General features: G+C 52.6%; 2 protein-coding genes across 3 annotated transcripts; both read right to left on the reverse strand.

The window, feature by feature from the left end:
- On the reverse strand, nt 1-20,516 carry TRIM61 (tripartite motif containing 61). Its single transcript, XM_040971358.1, has 5 exons — nt 20,506-20,516; nt 15,202-15,212; nt 10,454-10,626; nt 3,041-3,099; nt 1-1,697 (listed from the first exon to the last, which is right to left on the reverse strand). Exon 5 carries the CDS (start codon nt 1,485-1,487, stop codon nt 627-629), a length of 861 nt encoding a protein of 286 aa, XP_040827292.1. The 5' UTR covers nt 1,488-1,697; nt 3,041-3,099; nt 10,454-10,626; nt 15,202-15,212; nt 20,506-20,516; the 3' UTR covers nt 1-626.
- TMEM192 (transmembrane protein 192) lies at nt 10,624-24,487 on the reverse strand. 2 transcript variants are annotated; one of them, XM_040971359.1, is made up of 6 exons: nt 24,397-24,487; nt 18,823-18,969; nt 14,614-14,878; nt 13,067-13,201; nt 11,912-12,014; nt 10,624-10,903 (listed from the first exon to the last, which is right to left on the reverse strand). In XM_040971359.1, the coding sequence occupies exons 1-6, from the start codon at nt 24,421-24,423 to the stop codon at nt 10,771-10,773; spliced, it is 810 nt and encodes a 269-aa protein (XP_040827293.1). In that variant the 5' UTR covers nt 24,424-24,487; the 3' UTR covers nt 10,624-10,770. The 2 variants fall into 2 exon arrangements, with proteins under 2 accessions (XP_040827293.1, XP_040827294.1); XM_040971360.1 differs by lacking the exon at nt 13,067-13,201.
- Between the last annotated feature and the right edge of the window lie 1,147 nt (nt 24,488-25,634).

Raw genomic sequence — 25,634 nt, forward strand, 5'->3', positions numbered from 1 at the left:
TCTCTTGGTCCAGGCACTTGGCCCCACCTTTGCAGTGGGTGTTGTGAGCCCCGGGGGTGGGGCTCTGGCAATGCCCAAGTCAACTGGCTCAGGTCCACGAGCCCGCCTAGAACTGGTCTTCCTCAGTGTAGAAGCTAGGGGGCTGGGCGGTAGACCATGGTGCCCATGGAGGGCAAGGTCACTCACTGGGGCCTGTAGAGTATATTTCGTACCATAGCTGAGAATGCAGAACAGAACATGTGGACATACCCCAGCCCAACATCTGGGCGCTTGGAGACTAAGGCCGATGGTGTCAGCCGATGCACATTGGAAGGGATTCCTCATCCATAGATCGGCAAGATTGACAGCATAGGCATAGGTGTAGACACACTTTATTACAACTCTGAAATCACAAATTGAGGATTGTACCATTCCAGGTATATGTTCCATTTGTGTTCATTTCCATAAGCTATGCATCTGACAGGGGAAGGTAAAGCCATGTAACTGATGAGCTCAGAACCCAGGGCCACGGGAGACACGAACCTCTTGGGACTGGGAGGCACAAGGTGCTCTATGTCGTGCACTTCTTGTCCTCTAAGACGAGCTGAATGGGGTGACATTTTCAGGACCGAGTGACGGCCTTCTTTCTACGGAGCTGGATGTGGCGGGGGAGGTGAAAGTCCTGCTGTCCTTGTCTGGAGCAGGTTCTGGACCGGCAGCTTCAGTTTCTCCCACCTGCAGAGCATGCCCTTGATGCTTGTCAGCAGTCTCACTTCTGACAGCGCCCTCATCTCGGTCAGCTCCATGGCCAGACTTTTCAATGAGCAAAGGTGATCTATAAAGGCAGTCTCGTCGTCATCACATTTTTGTTTGAGGTAATTTCTGTATTCTTCATCTGCGCTTAAGAAAACTGCACGACATATACCCTGTGTGAACTGGCACAGGTACTTTACTTCAGGCGGTAAGTTAAGTTCGCTGATTCTTGCCTTGCCTCTCGCTTCTAACGACTTTGTGTTCTGGATGGCTAACACCTTCTGAAACTCTGCCACGTGCCTCTTGAGGGGCTTGAAGTAGCTGTAGACCCTGGCCTTGTGCTCAGAGGCCGCCTCGGCCACGGGCCTCACACGGTGGCCTTCGCACTCAGGGGGCCGAGGGCACTGGGGACACAGCAGCTCCAGGTCCTCCTCACAGAAGAGGGCCAGCGCCAGGTCGTGCGTCTTGCATAAAGGTGACTCCCCCTGACTCTCGGCCCTGCTGCTGACCCGGAGCATCCTGGCCATATCCACCATCCTGCACAGCTGCGCATTGCTCGTGACCAGCCTCTCTCTGCACTGGTAACGACAGACAGGGCAGCGCAAGCTTTCCTGCCCCTGACCCCAGGCCCCCTCGATGCAGGAATGACAAAAGTTATGTCCACACCTGAGGGTCACAGGGTTCTTCAGATCATCCAGACAGACGGGGCACTTGACTGCTTCCTGCAGCGCACGCAGGTGGGCCGCCTCCGCCATCGGGCCTTGAGGGCAGGGATGGGCTGCGCTGGTGACCTCTGGTGAGAAGCAAGGGCGCCCTGGATCTCACTGTCTTGTCTGCTAAGGCAGCCTTGATATCCCACAAGGCAGAAGCAGGTCTCCAGAGGCCTCGACTGCCACCTGCAGTTGGTCAGAGTAGTTCAGGAACCTGTGCAGGGAGTAGAGACTAGACAGCCAAGCTCGGCAAGCCTGTGGGTGAGAAAGCAGATACAACTGTCAAGCTCCTGTTTGATTTTAAAAAGCTGACTTTCTTTTTGTAGGGGCTGCTCAAGGTGACCTTTCAGGAAAGCACTGGCTCTTCCTCCACTCCCAGCAGCCCACCTGCTAGTCACCCCCACAGGGCTGCATGGGACTGAAGGAATGGGCCTTCTTGGCGCCTACATTCCTTGGCACCTTCATGGGGGCACCCAGAGAAAGTACATAGCCATCTGAGCAGCCCTCAGGGGAGAATAGAATCCTGATCTCAAAAATTCCAGTCAGGTGGCACGGATGGTTAAAGCGCCACTCGTGATGATGCCACCCTATGCGGAATGCCAGTTTGAGTCTCAGCTACTGCTCTCTTTCCAATATCCCTCCCTGCTCAAGTGCCTGGCAAGACACAAGCCAGCCCAGGCACGTGGGTCCTGCTGCTGTGAGTGCCAGATGGAGCTCCTGGCTCCTGCCTCCATCCTGGCCCAGCCTGGTCAACGTGTCTACTTGGGGAGTGGACCAGCACATGGAATACTCCTCTGTAATACTTCTCTGCAACTCTACCTTTTTAAAGATTTATTACTTTGTTTTGGAAAGGCAGTTACTGAGAGAGGGCGAAACAAAAAGAAACATCTCCCATCCCCTGGGTCACTCCCCAAGTGGCTGCAATGTCCAGAGCTGGGTCGATCTGCAGCTAGGAGCCAGGAGCTTCCTTCGGGTCTCCCAGCCAGGGACAGGGTCCTTCCCAGGCCACAAGTAAGGAGCTGGATGGGAAGTGGAGCAGGAGGGACAAACTGTGAAGGCTCCTGATGTGTGAGACAAAGACATAGCAGCTGAGCTATCGTGCCGGGCCCTCCAATACAACCCTTTTAGAAAAATGATTGAAAACAAAGACAAATAATTTTTATCCTGTGAGAAATCTAAGGCAAATACAGCTACTGTTGGACCTCACATCGCATCTATTTTGATGTTTCACCTTTTTTGCTACAGAATTCATTTCCTTGTTTTTCACCTAAACTTTTCAAATTTTGGATACACGTCTGTTCATAAATGTCAGAACTGAACCAGAACGGAAGAGGTGGGGTGCGTTTGGCTGGGCAGTTCCTGAAACACTGATTCTACAATCAGCTGAGCAGAGCTTTTCGCTGTCAAATGTGAGGGACCAGGCTGGAGTGGAGATCACCCCACGGTCTTGGGTCGTTTTCACGCTCCAAGGTATCAATTGAAATCACTCAACTACACTCACCTGTGGGGATACAGCGAATTTAGATGAAACAAACATTGAATCATGAAAACGAATGTGGGTTATTTTTGATAATTTAGATATAGCAGCTCTGTCTCACCTTGTTGACAAACTCTCCAAGTCTGCGAAGTCAGGACAAGGGACAGGAAGGAGAGCAGCCTGGGGCAGGGAGAGGAAGAATCAGCCCATTTGCCCGAACACCAGACGCCCCCCCATTCCAGCCATGGGAGCTCGGGAGCCGGCAGTGCTCCGTGGAGTCTCCCCAAATCCCGGTGGGCCCCAGGCTCACTCTCTCTCGTCTCCCCAAATCCCGGTGGGCCCCAGGCTCACTCTCTCTCATCTCCCCAAATCCCGGTGGGCCCCAGGCTCACTCTCTCGTCTCCCCAAATCCCGGTGGGCCACACTCACTCTCTCTCGTCTCCCCAAATCCCGGTGGGCCCCAGGCTCACTCTCTCATCTCCCCAAATCCCGGTGGGCCCCAGGCTCACTCTCTCGTCTCCCCAAATCCCGGTGGGCCACACTCACTCTCTCTCGTCTCCCCAAATCCCGGTGGGCCCCAGGCTCACTCTCTCATCTCCCCAAATCCCGGTGGGCCCCAGGCTCACTCTCTCATCTCCCCAAATCCCGGTGGGCCACACTCACTCTCGTCTCCCCAAATCCCGGTGGGACCCAGGCTCACTCTCTCTCGTCTCCCCAAATCCCGGTGGGCCCCAGGCTCACTCTCTCATCTCCCCAAATCCCGGTGGGCCACACTCACTCTCGTCTCCCCAAATCCCGGTGGGACCCAGGCTCACTCTCTCTCGTCTCCCCAAATCCCGGTGGGACCCAGGCTCACTCTCGCTCGTCTCCCCAAATCCCGGTGGGCCCCAGGCTCACTCACTCTCCCCCAGGCTCACGCGCAGTTCACTGATCTTTTCCACTCGCTGCCATGCTGCCACCTGGTGGCCATGACCACCAACGCCAGCAGCACACCCGGGGCCTCCCACTCAAGGCAGCCCTGCCCTAGGACAGCTCTTGCCATGGGATGCCAGCCTTCCCTTGGCCCAGAACCATGCTCTCTCAGCTCTCCCCTCCCTGAGCTCCCTGTCTCCCTCTCCCCAGTCTGCTGGTCTAAGCAGGTTCCCTCCTTCCTGCCTGGCGCACGGCCACCCCTGGGCTCATTGATGAGTTCCTCCTGACCTCAGCAGCCCCGGCTCTCTGAGGGTTCAGTCACAGGACAGCAAGGGCACTGCCATGAACTGTCCCGTTAACTCTCACGGCTGTGACCACCATAGGCGTGTCTGCAGCTCCAGCTCACTGCCCTGCACCTCCTCAGGGCCTTGCCAGCACAGTGCTTGAATGGCGCAAATCTCTGCCAGCTATACCTGCTGGGATACCTGTTAGGGTGTGTGACTCAGGCACGGTATGGAAGCCCCAGCATCTGGTATGTCCACTGAGTCTAAACCTGGCGTGACCTTCTCGCTTGCCCATTACCAGCGAAACCCCAGCGCATCAGACCAGCCTCAGGACAACCTCCCATACCCATCTGCCAACTTGGCTTACCTGGGGCAGGTAGTACAGAAGGTCCCTGAAGTCTGCAGCAGTGGAGACTGCTCTGCAGTGACTGGCTCTTACAGGCAGCCAGGAGGGCAGGGTTCTTAGGTCCCCACCCTACAACTGGCAGCCCTGCCCTAGAGCATCTGGGTGGGGCTAGGGCACCCTGAGGCAGGAACCCCCCAGGGTGCTGTCAGGGGAGGGGCCTGCACTGAGAAGCAGATCCCATTAAGGTATCTTACTTTCATTAGCCACTCAGGACTTTAATCCCTTTCCCATCCTTGCTTTCCCCTCCTCCCCAAGATTACAAAGTGTTTGTGTTGGTGTCTCCTGCTCTCATCAGGTCCATGAACCTGAGTCATGGGCTTACGCCGCTGCAGGGGGCAGTGTCAGGCAGAGGAAGGCTGTGAGCTGGGCTTAGTCCACCCCACCCCCTGCCCCCTGGCTGCGTTCAGCTCTGTGACTGCGGGAGACACTGCCCCTCCAGCCCCAGACACTGAGACCTCTAATAAAGAGTACTGATGCACAGCAGGCCTTGGGAGCAAGCCGGAGCCAGGGCCAGAGCCCGTGAACGGCTGAGAAGGACCTTGGGATGTGGGGAAGCTGAGCCTGGAGTACAGTGGTGTCTGAGCGCCTGCTGACTCCTCGGGTTTCTTTATGTCCCATTTAGACCACAGTGCAGCCACCAGGGGTTTGGCCTGCCCTGCAGGAAGGCAGAAATTTGTACTACATGGATCTGGTGTTCTTTTTCTCATTTTTGGGTGTGCTGCAATAAACCACAAGGATTCTGGGAGTATCTTTGTCTACCTTGGCTTGATTTTCTTTTTTCTTTATTTGAAAGATGCTTCTTTTATTGGAAAGGCAGACTGCGAGGGAACCTCCAGCTACGTGCGGGTTCATGTGCCTCAAGGACAGGAGCTGAGGCTGGCATGAAGCCAGGACCTAGGAGCCGCTTGCTAGTCCCCCACCCCTTCCCTGCTTTCCCAGGCCATAAGCACGGAGCTGGATTGCAAGTGGAACAGCTGGGACACAAACTGGGACAACCATGTGGAGTGTAGATGCTATAGGCGGAGGATTGGCTTGCTATGCCAACACACCAGCCCTCAATCTTGTTTTACACAATGTTTATCCTCACCTACAGTAAGGCAAAATGAAAGAGGAGAGGCACAGAGAGAGATGGACAGGGAGAGAGATCTTCCATCTCCTTGTGTTAGGGGAACACAAGTATCTAAGGTTTATTAAGGACTGTTTAGTAAACAAGCTTGGTGATAACAGAGCATATTAGAAATAGCAAATCACTGGGTCTGGTGCAATAGCCTAGTGGCTAAAGTCCTCATCTTGAATGCGCCAGGATCCCATATGGGTGCCAGTTCTAATCTCGGCAGCCCCACGTCCCATCCAGCTCCCTGCTTGTGGCCTGGGAAAGCAGCTGAGAACGGCCCAAAACCTTGGGACCCTGCACCCACACGGGAGACCCAGAAGAGGATCTGGGCTCCTGGCTTTGGATCGGCACAGTGCCAGCCGCTGCAGTCACTTGGGCAGTGAATCATCGGAGAGAAGATATTTCTCTCTGTCTCTCCTCTCTGTATATATCTGACTTTGCAATAAAAATGAACAAATCTTAAAAACAAAAGAAATAGCAAATCACAAGACCATATTGTAATCCCACCAATCATAATCCAACCGAATATAATCCAACAAATGACAACCCCGAGAGGAACGAGTGTCCACTACCCTGAAGTCCACCCGTTACACTGAGGCCCTCTGTCCCAGCTATCCTGAGACATGCAGCACATGACCCGGGCACACTCACAAAGCTGCAGGCGCTCACCTTTCCCTGGCTTCTATGCCCACATTCCATCACCGCTAGGTCTCCCCTCTCCTGGGGAGCACACAAACCATAAACAGCTGCTGTAGCCATTCTCCCATCTAAGCGGTACACAGGGACCACGCGCAGGGGATTACCTGTCCTGGGTCAGCCGAGAGCGAGATGCCAGAGCAAGGAAGCCCGTGACCAGAAAGAGAGCAAGCCCCTGCTCCAGGAACCTCTTAAAGGGGCTTGTGAGGGGTGTGGTTTCACAACAATGCAATGCCGTCCCCTCTCAGCTGATAGGTGAGGCACAGGCGGGCAGGTGCCAATACCTAGGGGGTGGGGGGCGTGACTAAGGATGGAATTAACATCCCATTGCTGTTACGCCCACCTTCAGGACAGAGGACACAGCCACATTCCATTGGCCCACGGTCAAGGGGTGCTGGCTATCACTGGCTGCACCCCGTAACACTTGCTGACTCCCTACCTGGCCATAACCAGGGCGAAGCCACACCAAAGCTAGGAGCCAGGAAACTTCACTCCGATGGCTCACAGGGGCGGTGGGGGGCAGGGGAAAATGGGGCAAACTTCTGATGCAGTAAGCTGGATCAAAGGTGGGACAGACAGTACACAAACTACTGCCTGTCGTAGAGAAAGCTTTACCCGCCACACCACGGGGCCAGCCCCCTTCTGCGTCTCCGTAATATAACCTCCATGTGCTGTCTTTAAGGCGCACGCATCTGAAAGGCACAGAGAGAGTAAATGAGCAGGAGATCTTGCATAACAGACTAGCTGATTCCCCAGATGTCTGCAAAGGACACGCCTGGGTCAACATGAAGGCAGTCGCAAGGAATGTCACCGTTATGAGGTGACAGGATCACCAGGCCATCTTTCACCGCCTCCCAGAGCACACGCGGTCAGGCTTCTCCTTGACACACTAGACCCAGGGTTCTATACTTACAGTTGACAAAAGGCCAAGCCCAGCGGGTTTGCTGTCTGTGCCATTCACTGCCATTCTCCCTCTGCTGCCCCTCCGAGAAGCAGGCAGTGTCATCTCACCGCTGTGTCTCCAGCCCCTAGGGCGTGGCCTGCGGCAGTGAGCTGCCAAGTCACTGACTGTGAGCCGTCTGCCGCGACTGGGGGTCTGCTCTGGCCCCCAGGCCCCAGGACGCTGCCGACCGCCCTCATGCACGGGCGACTGCTTACAAAGCCTGGTATGACCCACCATGTCTGTAGTCTTACGGGAGAGCTGGGGAAAGTTTAAAAAAGATAAAAGGTGAACAAAGACTTGCTTGAAAACCAGAGAGAAGGCAAAGAACCTGTAGCAGAGGCGTGGGTGTGTGGGTATTTACTGGAGCTACTGGGAACTCTGCAGCGCGTCACGCCCAGGGCAGCCGGGCCATCCGGCCGTGTGAAGTCTCCCACCCGTGAGTGAAGAAGAAATCAGAGCTGTGGGAGTTGAAGAATCAACAGTGATAAGATCTACACTGAACTTCTGATTCTGAGACAAACCAATCCAGTGTTCTAAATAGACACGATCGAGACATACTTTCAGTAAATGCAAGCCAGGGACTACTCTTCGTATATAAAGGAAGATTGTATTTGTAACAGAAAGACTATCCCAGGACGATCATAAGCAAAGGACTTGAATGCATATATCACAAAGCATGTATGAAACATCACAAAACGGGGGAGCGGCACACTTCCCCCCACTAGTATTCAAAGAAATTCCATCCACAGTAATGAGCCACCCGCTGGGCTGGGTCACACTGATATTACTGACTACTGGAAAGGGTATGGGGTAACCAGGTGTACAAACCAGTGCAATTCCTCGGTAGTGGCATTTGAAAAGATCATTTTTCTTTGTATTTTTCAGTATAGCCATTAAAAAAATAATGCTTTTTTATTTTATAACAAATCACGATGCTATTGTCACTGAGAACACACATATATACACACATACAGACCCACACTCAGAACAAAATGGCTCCACAGCTGTCCTCGTCCAGGGCCACCTTCCAAGCTCAACTACTGTGATCCTTCTAAAAGTAAAACTGGTGTCTGTGGCCTGAGGCCCTTCAGAGGATCCCACTGTCCTGCAGAGGACGCGTGGTCCCCTCCAGTGTCACCACCTTCGGGCCCGGTCTCGCCTGCCTCTCGCCCACACCTTGACCTCCCGCTTCTGACTCGAATGGCCTCCAGGGCCTCTGATGCCGCAGGCTCCTGGCTTCCGTTCTCTCTGCACCGACTTGCTGCAATTCCCAGCCCTGCTCCTCCGACACAGTCCCTGTGCTTCCTGCCAAGAGTGCTTAGAGCTGAGCCCGTGCAGCCTCTGCCTGTCCCTTCTTGGATTGTAACCCGCACCAGTCCTGGACTCTGCACGGCCGTAGCACACCAACCGCGCTGCTCACCGCTCCATGTCCCTGCTCGTTTCCAGGCACTGTCCGCAAGGTTCCTGCTTTACAAGTACCCGTGACCACACAGGTCTTCATCAGGATTTGAGCTCCCCACCCCTCCTCTTTTTTTTTTTTTTATTTCTCTATAAACCAAAGTTCATTCCCTAAATCTCAGAAATTGATTAATTGATCAGATTCCGGGTGAGCTTAAAAATCAATCTGAGCTAATCATCTACCACTGGTGTGTTCTCAAGCAACTGATGTCAAAGATGACAGGTTCTTTTCCTATGTAGAAGCAAATTTCCAGAGAGACTTCTTGGCCAGGAAGGGAGAAACAAAAGGAAGAAGGGAAGGAACTTGGGCACGCTCTGAATTTGAAAGGAGGAGTCCAGGTTGGCTTCCGTTTGTGAATGTCTTATTGTGAAGGCTCGGAGGTACTGCCTGCAGTTGACACACAGTCACCTTCAGGGTCGTCAACTTTTAAACTGCCCCAGGAACGGCAGTAGCTAAAGCAAACAGCAACTCGGATACTACCAAGTGACGCATCCTTTGTCCAGTTACAGCCAACGTGGCTAAGCTTTGTATTTAAAACATTTATTTATTTGAAAAGCAAAGCAACAGGGAGGGAGGGCGGGAGAGCTTGCAGCTGTTGGCTCACTCCCTAAATGCCTGGTACAGCCAGGAGACGTGAGGACCATCGGTCTCCCACACTAACCCTAACCCTGCAGGAACCCAGGCGCTTGGGCCATCATGTGCTGCCTCCCAGGCCTAGTGGGCGAAGCGGCATCAGACGCAGAGAGCAGCCAGGACTCTGACGCGGGGTTCAGGTGTCCGAGTGTTGGCTCAACCTACTCTGCCAAAATGCCTGGCCCATTATGTATGGTTTTTCAATAGAAGGTTGAGGACCGGCTAACCACCAAAGATACACCCGCAAGTCACAGATGCTCCTTTCCTTCATGAAGCCTCCAACCAGCGTGTCACGGCGCTGAGAGCAAACTGGCAAAGGGGCACGTTAGGAAAACAGAGAAACGATGCCATGTACCCATAAAATACTTCCTTTCAACAGCTAGATATGTTTAATATCTGAATATAAAGTGGCTTTAAATTCTCATCCCAATCACAGTTCTTAGTATATTCTGTGACTTAGGAAAGTATCTCCTATTTTTTCTATTTACATTTATGACCACAAGATTCCTGTGCTACATCTGACCTTCGTGGTCCAGGGAATAAATACTCAACTACACGCCAACTTTGGAAGAAGAGCAAACATAACGTGCAAGTTCCAAATCCTTCTCTGAATTACTCAGGCCGACCAATGGAAAGTGCTGCTAATGGGACAAGCAGCCCGGATTTGCCTACCACTGGCCTGCGCCAATATTTCATCTTTTATTTCAGAAGAAAAGAAAATGGTAGCCATTCCACATGGTGAAGAACCCAGAGACACACTGGCCCTACGGTGGAGAATTTCTGATTCAACCTGCCTGGCCTAAGTGTCCTAAGCACTCCCCCGCTGCACCCACAGGCCAACGGGACGCTGAGCGCTCCCCAGCTATACCTGCAGACCCACGGGACGCTGAGCGCTTCCCTGACTGCACCCACAGACCCAGGAGACATACGAAAAACAAAAAGCAGCACTTCACAAGAGAATGATTTGATTGGATCCCTGATTTTAAAATAGATTGCAAGTCAGTTTTCCTCTATAAACTACCAGGTTATTAGCAGGTTCTCATGTCAGGTAGAAAAACTGCTGACTGTGGAGGTGTATAAACCCTACCTTTAATCCAAGGATAAACACAAACAGTCCATTATTTCCAAATAATGAACACGAACACAGCAGGCAGTGTGCTCGTGACATCACAGCTTCTTCAAAATCGTCTCCAACGATTCACAAGCCCTGCACTTTCACAACTGAATTCATGTTTTCAAGCAGAAGTGCAAAGCAACCGTCTGTGCAGCGTGTCAGGTGGGCAGGTGCCTTGCTCCGCCAGCGCCATGCTGACTTGTCAGGTGGCAGGTGCCTTGCTCCGCCAGCGCCATGCTGACTTGTCAGGTGGGCAGGTGCCTTGCTCCGCCAGCGGTGTGCTGACTTTCTCACGTTGACTGGGAGCTCGGGGCTGAGGCGCTGAGAGCCAACAGGCGCTTACTTAACAGGGCGTTGTGTCGCCGCAGGTACGCTATGATGTCTCCTTGCTTTTCAACAAGTTCTTCGAGGGTTGAAATGGTCCTGCAGAGAATCAAGGGATGCACGGGTCACAGCTGGGCCAGAGCTGGGCCAATCTGAGGCCAGGAGCCAGGAGCTTCCTCCAGGTCTTCCATAGCCCAAGGACTAGAGCCATCCTCCACTGCTTTCCCAGACCACAAGCAGCGAGCTGGATCAGAAGTGGAGCAGCTGGGACGCGGACCAGTAATCAGATTGGATATCAGCACTGCAGGAGGGTTAGCATGCTATGCCACGGTGCCAGCTGTTGTTTACAGAATGTTAATGACAACTTTAGCCCTGAGCTCCCCAGCCGGGATGGAGACTTCCAGCCACAGAGGTCACCAAGGGAGACACTGGGACAGAGGGCATGGCTTTGGTTACACTGCTGGTTGCAAGTTGGGTCAGAGAAGAAAGAGCCAGCAAAGGGGCCTGCCACGAGGCTGTCTCATCAGGGAAGCCCACCCAAAAGAACGTGTTTCCAGAAGAAAGGATTACTCTGGCCTCAAGAGCGCCATGAGATTAAAGAGAGGTTAACTACACTTTGACAACAAAGAAACAAACTATTTAGTAAATTCATCTATACAATTCAGGCTTGGTTTTCTAGAGGTAAAACAAAGAACAAACGGAACACAGCTACAAAGTTTCAAATGCAAACTCCAAGGTATACAACAGTTTCCAGCTTGGTGGGGAGGGAAATCTTTAAGTAAATTAACTATTAAATAATTTGAGAGACAGAGAGCCCCATTTGCTGCTTCAACACCCCAGAGCCTGCGATGGCGCCTGAGGGGCCCAAGCCAAGAGCCCAGACTCCTTCTCCAGCAGGTGCAGGGACCCAGCTACCTGAGCCATGACCACTGCTTCGTGCAGTCTCTGTCAGCAAGATGCTGGAGACTCGAGCGGAACTAGGTGTGGTACCCAGTGTGGCACAGGGATACCCCAACCTGCTGCTGCACTGCTGGGCCAAATGCCCATCCTTAAAACAGAAAGAAAGCCCATTTATTTCTCTGACCTTTTGCATCCCACCCAACTCACCTGAAGCCGGTCTCTGAGGTAATACTGCCTGGGTAGGCACAGAGGTTTTCTTCTTCAAGTACGTCAGGCTGTGGTTTGGCTCTATTAAATTTTCTAATTTTCTCTAAAGCAAGAAAGTCATTGTTAGTCAAGATGATCAAATATGGAAACCAATTTTTTCCATCTTCCCAAATCACATTCATTTTGTTCAGGTAAGTTTATAGACACATAAACTCTTCATAAAGTAAATACATATATGAACCACACTCACACACGGCAGTGTCTGTGCAGCCTGGACTAAGGGCTGGGAGACCACGCTGGCAGCCACAGTGCTGCCAATTGAATTTATTCTTACATCTAAGCCACAGCCCCCAGAGATGATTAAACTATGACAGCAGGTGTTTGACCTGGCCGAGAAGACAGGCGCATCCCATGGTGCCTGGGTTCAACATCTGGCTCGGCTAGATTCTGTCCTGCTGCAGATGCAGACCCTGACAGCACTGGTGATGTTCCGGGCAGCTAAGAACATGGTCCTCAGCTTCAGCCAGGCCCGGACTCGGGGCAGGCACTGTGGGAGTGAACCTGTACTTCTGTCTCTCTCTCATCTCGCTGCCTTAAAACCAATAAGTAAATCAGTAAGTAAAAATTCCTTAAAAGTAGTCACTGCATTTACATTGTAAAAACCCCTTTCCTCTTGGACTCAAGGACACACACAAATCAGCTCATGGACACCAAGTCATGCCCACACGGCTTCCCTTGACAACCAGAGAAATGACTGTTTTTTTTGAAATGGACATATTTAATATCACAAAACAAATGTCAGCGCAAGAACAGATTACGTCAAGGCTTCTCCTAAAGCAATCTTGTGCTAAATGTAGTTTTGCATTTAAAGTTTACTCGTTTGTAATTTTAAATGCCAAACTTACATCTCAGCTGGCCACAAGGAGACAAAAGTTTGTGGGCGCTTTTTTTTTTAATGAGAAGCTGTTTACTGTAGCTGACAACAACGCACGGGTTCCAGAAGTCCTCGCCCGGGGGGAAGCGTCTGGACCCTGCCAGTTTGCAATGGGATGCGGCTGGATGCCGTCAGCACACGGGAGCCGGAGAGCATCTCAGTTACCCAGGGAACCGTGCCCACAGTCAGCGCTTCCAGCACCGCCGGGATGCAATGCCCACCTGCGTAGAGCAGCAGACTCAGGAGGGAAGCGATGAGCTCCAGGCCCAGGACGGCCAGGATGACGTCGAGGTACACCCTGCCGGGCTCGGGGAACGAGTGCTGCAGGCACAGCAGCAGCAGGAGGACTGTGTTACCTGGAAAGCAGAAGCACAACACAGCGTCGGCCCCTGGGAGAGCCCTGCTGGCCGCCGGATGCCCACCGCACTGTGCCTGACACCTTGGGGTTTCCTAAAGGCAAGAACAGCGGGAACACCCTCCAGCTTTAATACTTGGTTTCTGTCCCAAGTGATGAGTGTTTTATCGATCATGAGAGACAACAACCAAGTTGTTGGGTTGCTCTGGGTCCTCACGTGAGCAGCAGATGATTTGGAAAGGGATCATAATTAAGAGTCACATGTTTAACAAGAATTTGAAAGGAAGGACAAAGGTCAAGGTCATCTTTGCGAGAAACTGGGCGTTATTTTGGTCATAAAGTACATAAGGTCATCCAGGCCCTACAGATTTTTGCTTTCAGTTTTTGTGGGATGGCGACATCTTGAGGCCAAAAGAGAATGCTGCAAGCGACAGTGGAATATACCCGGAGAGACAGGTGGGCGGGGCAGCGGCTTCCAGGTCTCCCTCCACCGATGCTTGGTCCTCTAACAGACACTAAGGACTTCACTGCCCGTCAAGGAAATGGACCAACACAACACTGAAGGAAAAGCAAAAGCCAGACCACCACAAGCAGTTCTACCGGGGGAAAAGCCATTCCTAACCTTGACTCAAATCTTCCCGAGATTCATTCTGAACTTAAAGTGAGCAGTTTCTTCTAAAAAGAAGAGCTAGTGGGTGGGAGACACACTGTCTCTTTGCTTTTCAAACAAATAAACATAAATAGAACTTTAAAAATTAAAATATCTGCAACAACAACCGAAAAGGAGGCAACTATACATTGGAAGTCCTTCGTAAGCGGTCTGAGCTTGCCTGCACACACATTGCCTCAAGTGTCTGGGAGAATGAATGAAATGACAGCACCTGTTCCCCGGACCGTCCCGGTCATTACAGCCTATCAGAAGGGGGCACCGAGCATCACGGAGACAAGCATTCCCCATCCTTAGGGCCATGGGTCCATGGACACCACGTGCAGAACAAATCCAGATCGCAAGTGACAATTAAGGGTGTTTATAAGAAAAGCTTCAAGACATTAAAGTGATCCAAATTATAACAGATACAACACACATTACTCTCAGAAAAAAAAAAAAACAAAAACAGGAGGATATGTTTGATTATAAAATCAAACACTGGGGCTAGCATGATGGCATAGCCTGCTAAGCCACTGCCTGGGATGCTGGAACTTCCTATAAACACTGGCCCAAGTTTCAGCTGCTCTCCTTGCAACCCAGCCCTCTGCCAAGGTGCCTGGGAAAGCAACATGTGATGGCCCCTTCATCCACTTGGGGGACCCATAGAAGCCCTGGGGCTGGTGCTCCAGCCTGGCCCGGCCCTCGTGGATGCAGGGTTTCTGTCTCCTTTAGCCACGGAGGAGCCCCGAGCCCGCGGGGCTTACCAGCGGAGTGTATGAGGAGCGCCAGGCTCTTGAGGTGCCTGGTGGAGCGGTAAAGCAGGCTGTAGCCCCGGCTTCTCACTTTGCTGTGGTGGTGCTGGATGTAGCGTTCTAGAAGGACGTGCAGGAGCCACAGGATGACCTTCCCCAGGATGATGGCGGTCTGCACTTTGAGCGGGTTGGTGTAGTTTCCCGGGCACTTGTCCTCATTCGGATTAGGGTATGAGCAGAGCACGCCCGTCAAAAACGCCAGGACAACAAACGCCACCTGGTGGACAGCAAGCCGCAGGGTTAACAGTCAGTGCTAGTGATTGGGGTGAATGACAGCCCCAGCTCGTGTTAGGGTACAGTAACCACCCCGGCTCATATTAGGGTGCATGACCACCCCGGCCTGTAGTAAGCTGCAGTAACCACCCCCAGCTCATATTTTTGCTATCCTATTTTTACAAATGAGTTTTGAGACATATTTTAATATGGCCTAACGTGATAGCCTAGTGGCTAAAGTGCCAGTAGTGACTGAAGAGCCTAGTGGCTCGCCTTGCACGGCCTGGGGTCCCATAAAGGTGCCGAGTTGTGTCCCAGCGGCCCGACTGCCCATCCAGCTTCCCATGTGGCTTGGGAAAGCAGTCGAGGACGGCTCAGCTCCGGCTACTACAGCCACTTGGGGAGTGAACCAGTGGATGTAAGATCTTCCTCTCTGTCTTTCCTCCTCTCTGTATATCTGACTTTGCAATCAAAATAAACCAACCTTTAAAACATGTATCTTAATCATTGTTACAAAGTTTTAAAACAGATTATACAGATTTACTAAAAACTTGCAAAACAAACAAAATCACAAATGAGAAGATAAACATTTTTCCAAAATCCTTTCCTACCACTTAAGCTAAAGGCAATTTCCTTCCCCCCTGTTTGTTTTTACTAGAGTTTTTGAAAAGCCAATGTACCACCTCAAAGTTAAGGAATAAAAGTCATGGTTTGAAAAAGCTTATTTCAACTTGTGGATAAATAACAGAAGGAAGACATGGGGAGAGGAGGAAGGCGTGAAGGGATGATTGCGCATGTCAAGCTGGATCGTGGGAAAAAGAAAACCTTAGAGCAGAAACGGAAAAGTTGATTTCAACTTGATACTGGCATCCAGGCAGACATAAAGACCAGGGAACAGAAGAGATCCAGAAAAAACCAGCACCATAATTACACCACGCTGATTTTTACAAAGGCAGTGACTACGTACACAGGAGAAAGGAAATTCTCTTTAACAAGCACTGCTCGGAAAACTGTGCATCCACAGAGAGAAGAAAGAAAACGGAGCCAACCTCTGACCACTTCCGGAACTCTGGGAACTGGCCCAGCGGTTCAGAAGGAAGACGGAGACCAGGACACTATTGGAACAAAACACAAAGCGAATGTTTTCCAGGTATCACTGTAGGCAGTGCTGATTTGGCTAAGATCCCAAAAGCATGGGCAACGGAAACAGACACAGAAATGGGATTCTATGAAACGGAGACACTTCCACAGGCGCAGGAACGACCTGCAGAATAGACGACATACAGCTGCCGAGGAAACACGTGCAAGCCATGCATCTGACAGCAATGCCACAGCATAAAACGTAGAGTTAGAAACAGAAACAAATAAAGCTTATTAGAAAATGGGCAAATGGCCTGAGCAGACATTTCTCCAAACAGAACGCACGAAAGGCCAAGAGGAAAATGCGGAAGTCCTGGAGCCCGCTCCTCAAGCGGGGTCCGCCGAGACCTCGGTGCCGAAGGTGGAACAGGAAGTACAAGGAGAACAGACGCTGGCCAGGCATGCACAAAGGGGAACTGCCACACGGCACTGGTGGCTATGCAAATTAGCACAGTCACTGTGAAACACAGGGTGGGGGTGCCTTCAGATGCCAAAAACATATCCACCGGAAAACTCCACTGTCCCACTCTCCAGGACAAGGACTCAAGCTGCCTGCTGGCCCACAGAGGCGCTCAGCCACCGTGCACAGCACCCACAGGGCAGCCTGTGGTGTCCAGCTGGATTCCCCCGCACAGGAAGATCGAGGAAAAGCCTCGGTGCTTCTGACCCGTAAGTGAAATGTACGACCCAGGACAGGCCTGCAGGAAGACCTTGCACTAAGGGCTTTATCTATTTTTATTTATTTATTTTTTCCAGTTTTGTAGGTACAGGGGTTTTTCTCTCCCTTTCCCCTTCATCCCTCCCTACTCCCCCCACCACTATTAGTCCCCAAGTTTATAACACTAGTGTAGCCTCTTAGTAACAGCTACAGGATTGACTTTCTGCTAGTTACATGTGTCATGGCATGGCAGGTAAAGGCAGAAAATCTAGCATCGTGATGTACTGCATGTTACGTGTTTCAAAACAGGAGTTCCGCTTGCGTCCGGGAGCAGAGACACATGCTATACCGTAACTCTACCTCCCAGTGCTGGGCTGCATCATGCCAGTCTCCCGTGGGACTGTATGCTAGACGAGCCAGTCTCCCGTGGGACTGTATGCTAGACGAGCCAGTCTCCCGTGGGACTGTATGCTTATGCTGGACGAGCCAGTCTCCCGCGGGACTGTATGCTAGACGAGCCACGTCTGTTCATCCTGTAACCTGCCTAAAGCCTGACTCACATCAGAGAACGTGTGATATTTGACCACTGAGATTTCACTAAGCACGATGGTCTCTACTTGGAACTACTGTATTGCAAATGAACGGATTCCACTCTTTCTCACGGCTGTGTAGTATTCCAGAGCAGAGGTACCACCTTTTCTCCATCCACTCCTCTGCTGAGAGACACCTGGGCTGTTTCCATTCTTTGCATCCGTGCTTTCAAAAGCCTCTAGGCACGTGTAGCTTGAGCATCCTAGGGCTGCAGGGCAACCTGAGCTCCCTGTTTTATACAAGTTCCTGGTGAGTGAGAGGGACGGATGGAAGGGACTCAGTAAGTCACTGTATCATCCACCCACTTTGGTTTGTATAACTGGATGGGGGCCTGGTGCAATAGCACAGTGGTTAAAGTCCTCGCCTTGCATGCCAGGATCTCATGTGGGCGCCAGTTCTAATCCCGGCAGCCCTGCTTCCCATCCAGTTCTCTGCCTGTGGCCTGGGAAAGCAGTCGAGGATGGCCCAAAGCCTTGGGACCCTGCACCTGTGTGGGAGACCTGGAAGAGATCCTGGCTCCTGGCTGAAGATTGGCTCAACTCCAGCCGTTGCGGCCACTTGGGGAGTGAACCATCAGCCGAAAAATCTTCCTCTCTGTATATCCGCCTTTCAATAAAAAATAAATACATCTTAAAAAAAATAACCAACTGTGCATATGGGTAAAAAGTCAAATGGCACAGAAAATAAGCTGTAAAACACAGGATTCTTCAAAAAGGTGAGCTCAGGGTGGGCCTTGCGGTGCTGCACACTAAGGCTCCGCTTGGAACGCCACGATCCTGTCCCGGGGTGCTGGCTGGAGTCCCGCCTGCACTGCAGCTCCCCGCCAACGCACTCAACAAGCAGCCAGCAACGGCCCCAGTGCCCACAGGGGAGCCCCAGCCGGAGGTCCTCGGGAGAACCAACCAGCGGATGGGAGAGCTCTGTCATCCTTCCTCTCTAAGCAATGAAAAAATGCACTTTTTAAAAAAGATAAACTTATTTTGCTGCAAGAAAACTTATTAAATCCATGCATACAATGGGTTGTCAAATAGTCTATGAAAAATGTATATTATGAAAAAAAATGTACAGATTTCAAGAGCTTTTTGCACCTAAATAAACTCATCTATTACAGACTCTGGAAGTACTTCATGTATTAGGATCATTGTCAACAAAGACTCTGAGCTGTCACCTTAAGGACAATTTATATCAACTGGATCAGCGAGCGCTTCTGGAAATATTATTACACCCAGGAAAAAACGTGAGTGATCACAAGTCCTTTTTAAGAACTGCGCATAGAAGCATTCTGCATGAACTATGTAAGTCCTGATTATTTTCATCCTGGTAATGAGATTATTCCACACCCCCCCTCGTACCCCATTCCCTGCTAGCAGCAATCATGGCAGAATGCACTGTGAAAGCAGGCGGCTCGGCTCCTGACAGGTCACACATCTCTGCCACCAACACCGTGCGCTATGAGCGGCTCTTCAGCGGGTACAAGCTGGCACCATCTTTCTCACGGTACAGGGTGCTTCGTGTACGCAGCACATTGCTGTGTGGCCCCTTCCTCCCGGCTAACTTACGTGGATAAACAAGAGGAGGTAGGCTATGACGACGGTCGGCAGAGGCTGGAATCGGGGTCTAAAATGCGCTTGCAGCGAGTGGTGTGGGAGAAGCTGGGCGTCCAGGAGCGGGTCATCGTCCACACTCTGGATGATGTCCAAGGAACCCTGGGGCACAGGAAAGGGCGGACACACGGAACCATCACTTTCTGCATTGCCTTGCCAAACCAAGTCTTCCAACTTCCAAAACTGTCTAAAGAGACTAAAGCAAATTGTAAAAAAGAAATACCCTCCTCAGGCTGGCATCACGATGTAGCATGCTGTGTAGGCACTGGTTCATGACTCAGCTGCTCCACTTGGAGCCAGCTCCCTGCTAGGACGGCCTGGGAAAGCGGTGGAGGCTGCTGCAGGCGTGTGATCCCTGCCTCGGATGAGGTCTGGAGGAAGCTCCCGGCCCCTGGCTTTAGCCTGGCCCCAACCTGGCAACTGTGGCCATGCAGCGAGTGAACCAGCAGAAGGAAAAGCTCCCTCTCTCTACTCTTTTAAAATAAATAATCCTTTAAATCTTTTTTAAATAAAATCTTTCTTCTAGATAACTACCATAACCAACTTGGTGAAAATAAGAAAAACGAAAATCAATACAGAAAACATAGGATTACAATGGATAGGATATCATTTGTATGACAGCAACTGATTGGATACCATTTGTATAACTGAATGAGAACACTTCATGGGATATACAAAACAGAAGACAGTTCCAGACAAGCTCTTGGAAGCTGATGGGTTCTGTAGAAAGGTTTATGGGAACTGCTAAGCTCAACTCCTCCCTTATCCTATGTGACCCTGAGACTGATGCCACTAATAAGCTTCGCTAGCTCACCAAGATGGTAGTTCAGGCCTAACTTCAGGCTCTGTGTACCAAGTCCATCACTGCAGGACTGTGCACGCCCGCCCTGCCCCCCAGCTCCCTCACACATCTGTGCCCCGCCCTGCCCCCCAGCTCCCTCACACATCTGTGCCCCGTCCTGCCCCCCAGCTCCCTCACACATCTGTGCCCCGCCCTGCCCCCCAGCTCCCTCACACATCTGTGCCCCGCCCCCAGCTCCCTCACACATCTGTGCCCCGCCCTGCCCCCCAGCTCCCTCACACATCTGTGCCCCGTCCTGCCCCCCAGCTCCCTCACACATCTGTGCCCCGCCCCCAGCTCCCTCACACATCTGTGCCCCGCCCCGCCCCCCAGCTCCCTCACACATCTGTGCCCCGCCCCGCCCCCAGCTCCCTCACACATCTGTGCCCCGCCCTGCCCCCAGCTCCCTCACACATCTGTGCCCCGCCCCGCCCCCAGCTCCCTCACACATCTGTGCCCCGCCCCCCAGCTCCCTCACACATCTGTGCCCCGCCCCCCAGCTCCCTCACACATCTGTGCCCCGCCCCGCCCACCCAGATGAGCTTCCCAGGTCTGTGTCATGCCACCCGCCCTTGTGTCTCAGGGCACTTCAAGCTCACCTGCTCTGTCATCCTTTCCTAGGTACCTGTCTTGCCCCGCTAGATCTCATTAAACCAAACTCCTCACTCTGTCAGTCTCATCTTTGAACCCAACAATGTCATTCGTGACTGTCACTCAGAAAACATTTGGTTCATGAGTGAAGAACTGTCCCAGCCCTATGTTTACCAAGTTCCCTGTTTCCCAACTCAGAGACTCACAGCAGCAGCTGCCTAGCTTTGCTGGGACGATGACAGCACCCTCGCATCAGAGTGCTCAGGGTGAGCGGTCTCCTGTGTTCCCAGCTCCTGCCTGGCTTCTCGCATCACTCGCTCCCTCTATCGTCTCGGCACCTGGCGGGGTCTCTGCCAGCACCTCCCAGCGTTCTGGCTTTTGGGACTTCTCACTGCTGTCACAAGTTCTTCTGAAATCAACACTGCCATCTCGAATCCCCATCACCGCTGTGCATTCTTCCTCAACTGCCAACTTATTTCTGTTATGGCAAAAAAAAGCGTCCTCTCTGTGATGGCTTCTAAACCTTTCTACAAGGTTTACATGTTCTGAGCTCTGCTTTGAGGTTTAGTACATACAGACAACAGGTAGAGCATTCTGTGCTATCTTGCATGTCACTTGCACTCAGCTTCAGTGGGCTCATCGGCGATCGGTCAGATGCTCCTGCCTCTTGCAGGCGTCTTCATTTTTGACCAGATGCCCGACACTTGCACCTTTTCCTCTGGGAGTGCTGGCATCTGTGCCCCTGTATGCCCGAGCTTCCCTCTGCCTGTAGTCTGGTTATCCGGAAACAGTGTGATCTTTGCATTTAAGGCTCAGGGCGGGATTGCAGCCAAGGTTAGTCCTCACTGTTGAGGCGAGACCTTTCTGAGCGCTGGCCTGAGAGCCTGTGCATCCAGAGGGCTCCTGCCGGCCCTGCGAGGACTCGCCTAATCCTTCCCCATGACTCTTTCGGGGCCCCTGGAGGTCCCACGCTCACTGACACCCAGGCCCGGTTCTCACAGGTCCTCGGAGTCCTCCCGCTTCCCCCTTGCTCTCCTCTGGGCTCTCTCCAGAGACCTCTCCTTGTCCTCAGCTCAGAGGGCCTGTGAAGCAGCCTGGCCCCATCCCCCGCCCAGCTCAGGGTGAGCCTCCAGGAGGAAAGCCGGGCTGGCCGCTGGTGGAGGTGGCTGTCCTCCACTGCTCAGGCCACCGGCTCAGGAAGTGCGGATCACCTTTGATCTCATTTTGTGGCCTTTCTGGCAGCAGGGTAAGTCTGGTCCCTGGTAGTTCACCGTGGCTAGGAACACCACAATTCACCGCACCCTCACAAATCTCCAGGCTAACTCCGAACACTGCACAGTCCTGGAGCCGCCAGAACAGCGTGCTCCACAGGACAGGGCATCCACGAGTTCAGTCTGTATACTAAGACATTAAAACACTGCCCAGTTTCTTGAACATGTGGGTTTTGGGAAATTTAAACAAAGACATTATTGAGCCTGCAAGGACAGTAATTTACCTGTTGGCTCCCAACACATCCTCATTCAACCACTTTCTTCTCTAGGCTAAAAAGGCTTCCTACACTGCCCAAAAAATACCCTTCCGAGTCTTTTTTTTTAGAATTCAGATAATTGTCCACAGTCCCAACCAAGACGTCAAAACATGTTCGGCAGCGTTTCTCTAAAAAAAAAGTATTTCTTTTTATTGGAAAGACAGATTTACACAGAGATGGAGAGGAAGATCTTCCATCCTCTGGTTCACTCCTCAAGTGGCCACAATGACTGGAGCTGAGCTGATCCTCAGCCAGGAGCCAGGAGCCTCTTCCAGGTCTCCCATGTGGGTACAGGGTCCCAAGGCTTTGGGCCGTCCTTGACTGCTTTTCCAGGCCACAGGCAGGGAGCTGGCTGGGAAGTGGAGCTGCAGGGACACAGACCGGTGCCCACATGGGATCCCAGCTCTTGCACGCTGAGGATTTAGCCATTGAACCATTGTGCCGGGCCCTGCAGTATTTCTTTGGTTTAAACTCCTATGAACCACACTGTTCACAACTGTCACTTAGAATATTCCTTAGGAAACTCTGTGCGTATCTTTCATTTCTCCTGACTATGCTGAAGTGGTTAGGACTAGAATAACTCGGCTGCGACTCAGATACCACCCAGTGTCCAGCGGCTCCATCAGGAAGCAGGGGCATGACTGTGCCAGCAGCAGCAGTCATTCTGAACTCATCCAGCTCAAGTGCAGGGTGAGGGGGCCAGGACCCCTGACGCCAAATGAATTCTTCCTTGCCACTGTAATAGTTCCATTCTGTCTGTGAAGATCCCTGGGGTTTCCGCCCACGTGGTGTCTCTTCGCGCTCCTCTGTGACACAAGCCAATGAAGGGTGTTGTGTCTCCGGTCTCAGCGGGGACACCTTCCGCAGTCTCTGCCCTCTGCGGCCCAGGGGGCTCAGCCACAGTCCCGGGCTGTCCCACTCTGCCCGCACGGGCTGAGGCAGGCTCGCTCTGGGGCAAAGCCTAGCAGATCCTGGAACCCACACTCTGAGTCGACTTTGGCGCCTTGCAGAGCCCTTCCTGGTCACTCTCCCTGTATCTTTTCAAATAAACCCATCTTCCTAAACGAGCTGCAACGAACGGCCTTTACTGCTTACAACAACACAGCCTAACTAACCTGCAACTTGCTGCTTTCTCCACTGCAAATACAGACTTACTGAGACCCACAGGCACACGGCTCTGTACCTGCTGCAGGGACACGAACGGCCAGGTGCTGGGTGACATGGAACCTAGCAGGTCTCCCTTCACCCGGAAGCGAAAAGCCACAGACACTGAGCAGCCAGCACTGACCAGGAAGCACTTCCTGACTGTGCTTTCCTAGACACTGATTTTCTTTCCATAAATTCTTGGTTCATTAATCTTATCCTCAAAAAATTCAAAAGGAGTGGCAAGCATTGGCCCCAACAGGTAAGTCCCTGCTTAGGACCCGGCCACACCCCCACCCGAGCGCCTCCTTCCTTCATTCCTGATCACGGGCCGGAAGCCACCCAGGGCAGCCTGCCCTTTGGACAATGAAGCAGTATGTGGAACATCTCTCCTTGCCCGGCCCTCCCTGTTGCTCTTTCAAATAAATGCCCCGTCCTTCTGTTCCCCCTAAACATCGCATCTCCAGAGGTGCATGGCAGTGGCGGCGGTGAGCACAGCAGTTTAGTTCAGCTCTGACTCCTGCTGGAGTCCTCCTCTGCCTCAGGTGCGCGCCCTGGGGGACAGCACGCAAGGGCTGAGCCCTTGGTCCCCTGCCACGTGGAGGAGATCCAGGCCCAGCCCGGCTCCAGGCTCTGGCCTGGCACGGCCCTGGCTGCTGTGAGGGTGTGAGCAGTGAATCAGCAGACGGAAGATCTTGGTCTGCTTCTCCCTGCCTTTCCAGTGTAAATGAAAAAGAAAATGTTTCAGCATTCAGTAGATTTTGCTTTAAATATGAGCTTCAAATCGGTTCCCAGCTCTTACAGTTTCCTGTTTTTGTTTTAAACTGGAAAAAATAGTAAAATAAAAATTTAGTCATGTCATCAGAAAGCGGTCTTCATTTTGCCAGGAGGACTTTTACGAATTGGAGCACTTGCAGTTCTGAGACAGATTTCCTGCGTCTTTTGTTTTTCCCAGGGCACTTTGTTCAGTTGATTAACCCCAGTAAGTGCTCTAAGGCACCTGTCTGTTCCTGAAGGGTATGGATTTTGCTATGTGTAACGAGCAACCCAGTTAATTTGGGGGCATGATACACGTTTCCTCCAAATGCGCCTTCCTAGTACTTAAGCAGCTAAGATTCTCTGGTGTGATGGAAGACTGAAGAACCCTTTCGTTCCTAGCAAGCCCACATTTAACACGATGCTGTCCTGCGGCGGCCGCAGCTCAGCCCCATTGCTCCCGAGCGGCTGTCACGTGAGGCGCGCAGTCCTGTCACGTGGGCCGCGCCCGCCGGGGCGCCGCCGCCTCCTCGGCCCACCGGGGCGACCCCGCGGCCCTCGCGCCCCGGCTCAGGGAACACCCCGCCGTCCCCGCCCCGCGCGCCCCGGCCCGGGGAGAACGGCGTCCTGGACACGGCCGGGCTCACCAGCTCCCCTCCCGTGCACTCACATCCTCCATCCGGGTCCCCGATGCCATTTCCTCACTCCGGAGCCCGAAGGCCGGGAGGGGGGGGGGCTCTCCACCTGCATAGGCCGCCAGCGTAGACCTGCGGGCGCGCCCCGCCCAGGCCCCGCCCCTCGCAGGACAGGCCCCGCCCGGTCAACCCGCGCCCCGCCCAGAGTTAGCCCCCGCCTGTCAGATAACGCCTCCAGGCCCCGCCCATCGCCTGCCAGGCCCCGCCTCCAGGCCCCCGCCCATCGCCCGGCAGACCCCGCCTCGTCAGGTCCCGCCTCCAGGCCCCGCCCCTCGCCTGTCAGGTCCCGCCTCCAGGCCCCAGTCAGGCCCCGCGTCACCTCCGCCCTCCCGATTGGCCGAGGCGGGCGGAGGGGCGTGGCCGCGGCCTGAGCGTCCCCGGCGCGCTGCCGCCCGGCTTCCCGCTCGCCTGAGGCGCGCCTCTGTCAGCGCTCGGCCGCCGCTGGCTCCGGGGACACGGTAACGCTTTCCTGTCGTGTCTAGTTCCCGCTGCTTTAGGCGTCGCCCCGTGCTTGTTAGGTAGGAGCACTGGAGTCGATTTTCCTGGCGTTTCCGAGCCACGCCAGAGTCAGCGTGCAGAGAGACCCGGTGGAGAAGGAGCAGTTAGCGCTCTGCATTTTGGCTCCTTTTGGACAGAAAACAGATCCACGTTACAGTTAGAACAGCAACAAGCAAGGAAGGTGAAATTTTCTCTTGCTAGCAGTCCCAGACAACCTGATACCGAGGGGCACATACAGATACTTTCGTAGTTTTAAAATGCTTAACTGGACGTTGTGTATATGTGTGATGCTGGAGAGATGAAAGCTCTCCGATTTTACAAACTTGGTGTGATACAACGGTGTTAAGCTCTCCTCAGTCTAATAACTGTTTTTTGAGTCTTTTCTAGACTTGTGTTTCCACTCCATGTTTTACTTTGAAATCTTTCCATGCTGTGGCATTGGTAAAGGATGAGAACAATGAAATCCGTGTATGCTGTAGCAGTTGTTATGTCACAATTGTCCCGTGTGTCCATAGTTTTTTTTAGGTTTATTTTTATTTGAAAAAAAACTTAAAAAATCTGCTGGTTCACTCCCCCCAGTGGACCCAAGAGCTAGAACTGAGCTCATCTGAAGCCAGGAGCCTGGAACTTTTCCAGGATCCCCAAGGACTCAGGTCATCCTCCACTTCTCTCCCAGCCACAAGCTGCATCAGAAGTGGAGCAGCCTGGACTCAAA

The sequence above is a fragment of the Ochotona curzoniae genome, unplaced genomic scaffold, assembly GCF_017591425.1.
Source record: "Ochotona curzoniae isolate NIBS_2020 unplaced genomic scaffold, NIBS_Ocur_1.0 contig_21, whole genome shotgun sequence".
Lineage (NCBI taxonomy): Eukaryota > Metazoa > Chordata > Mammalia > Lagomorpha > Ochotonidae > Ochotona > Ochotona curzoniae.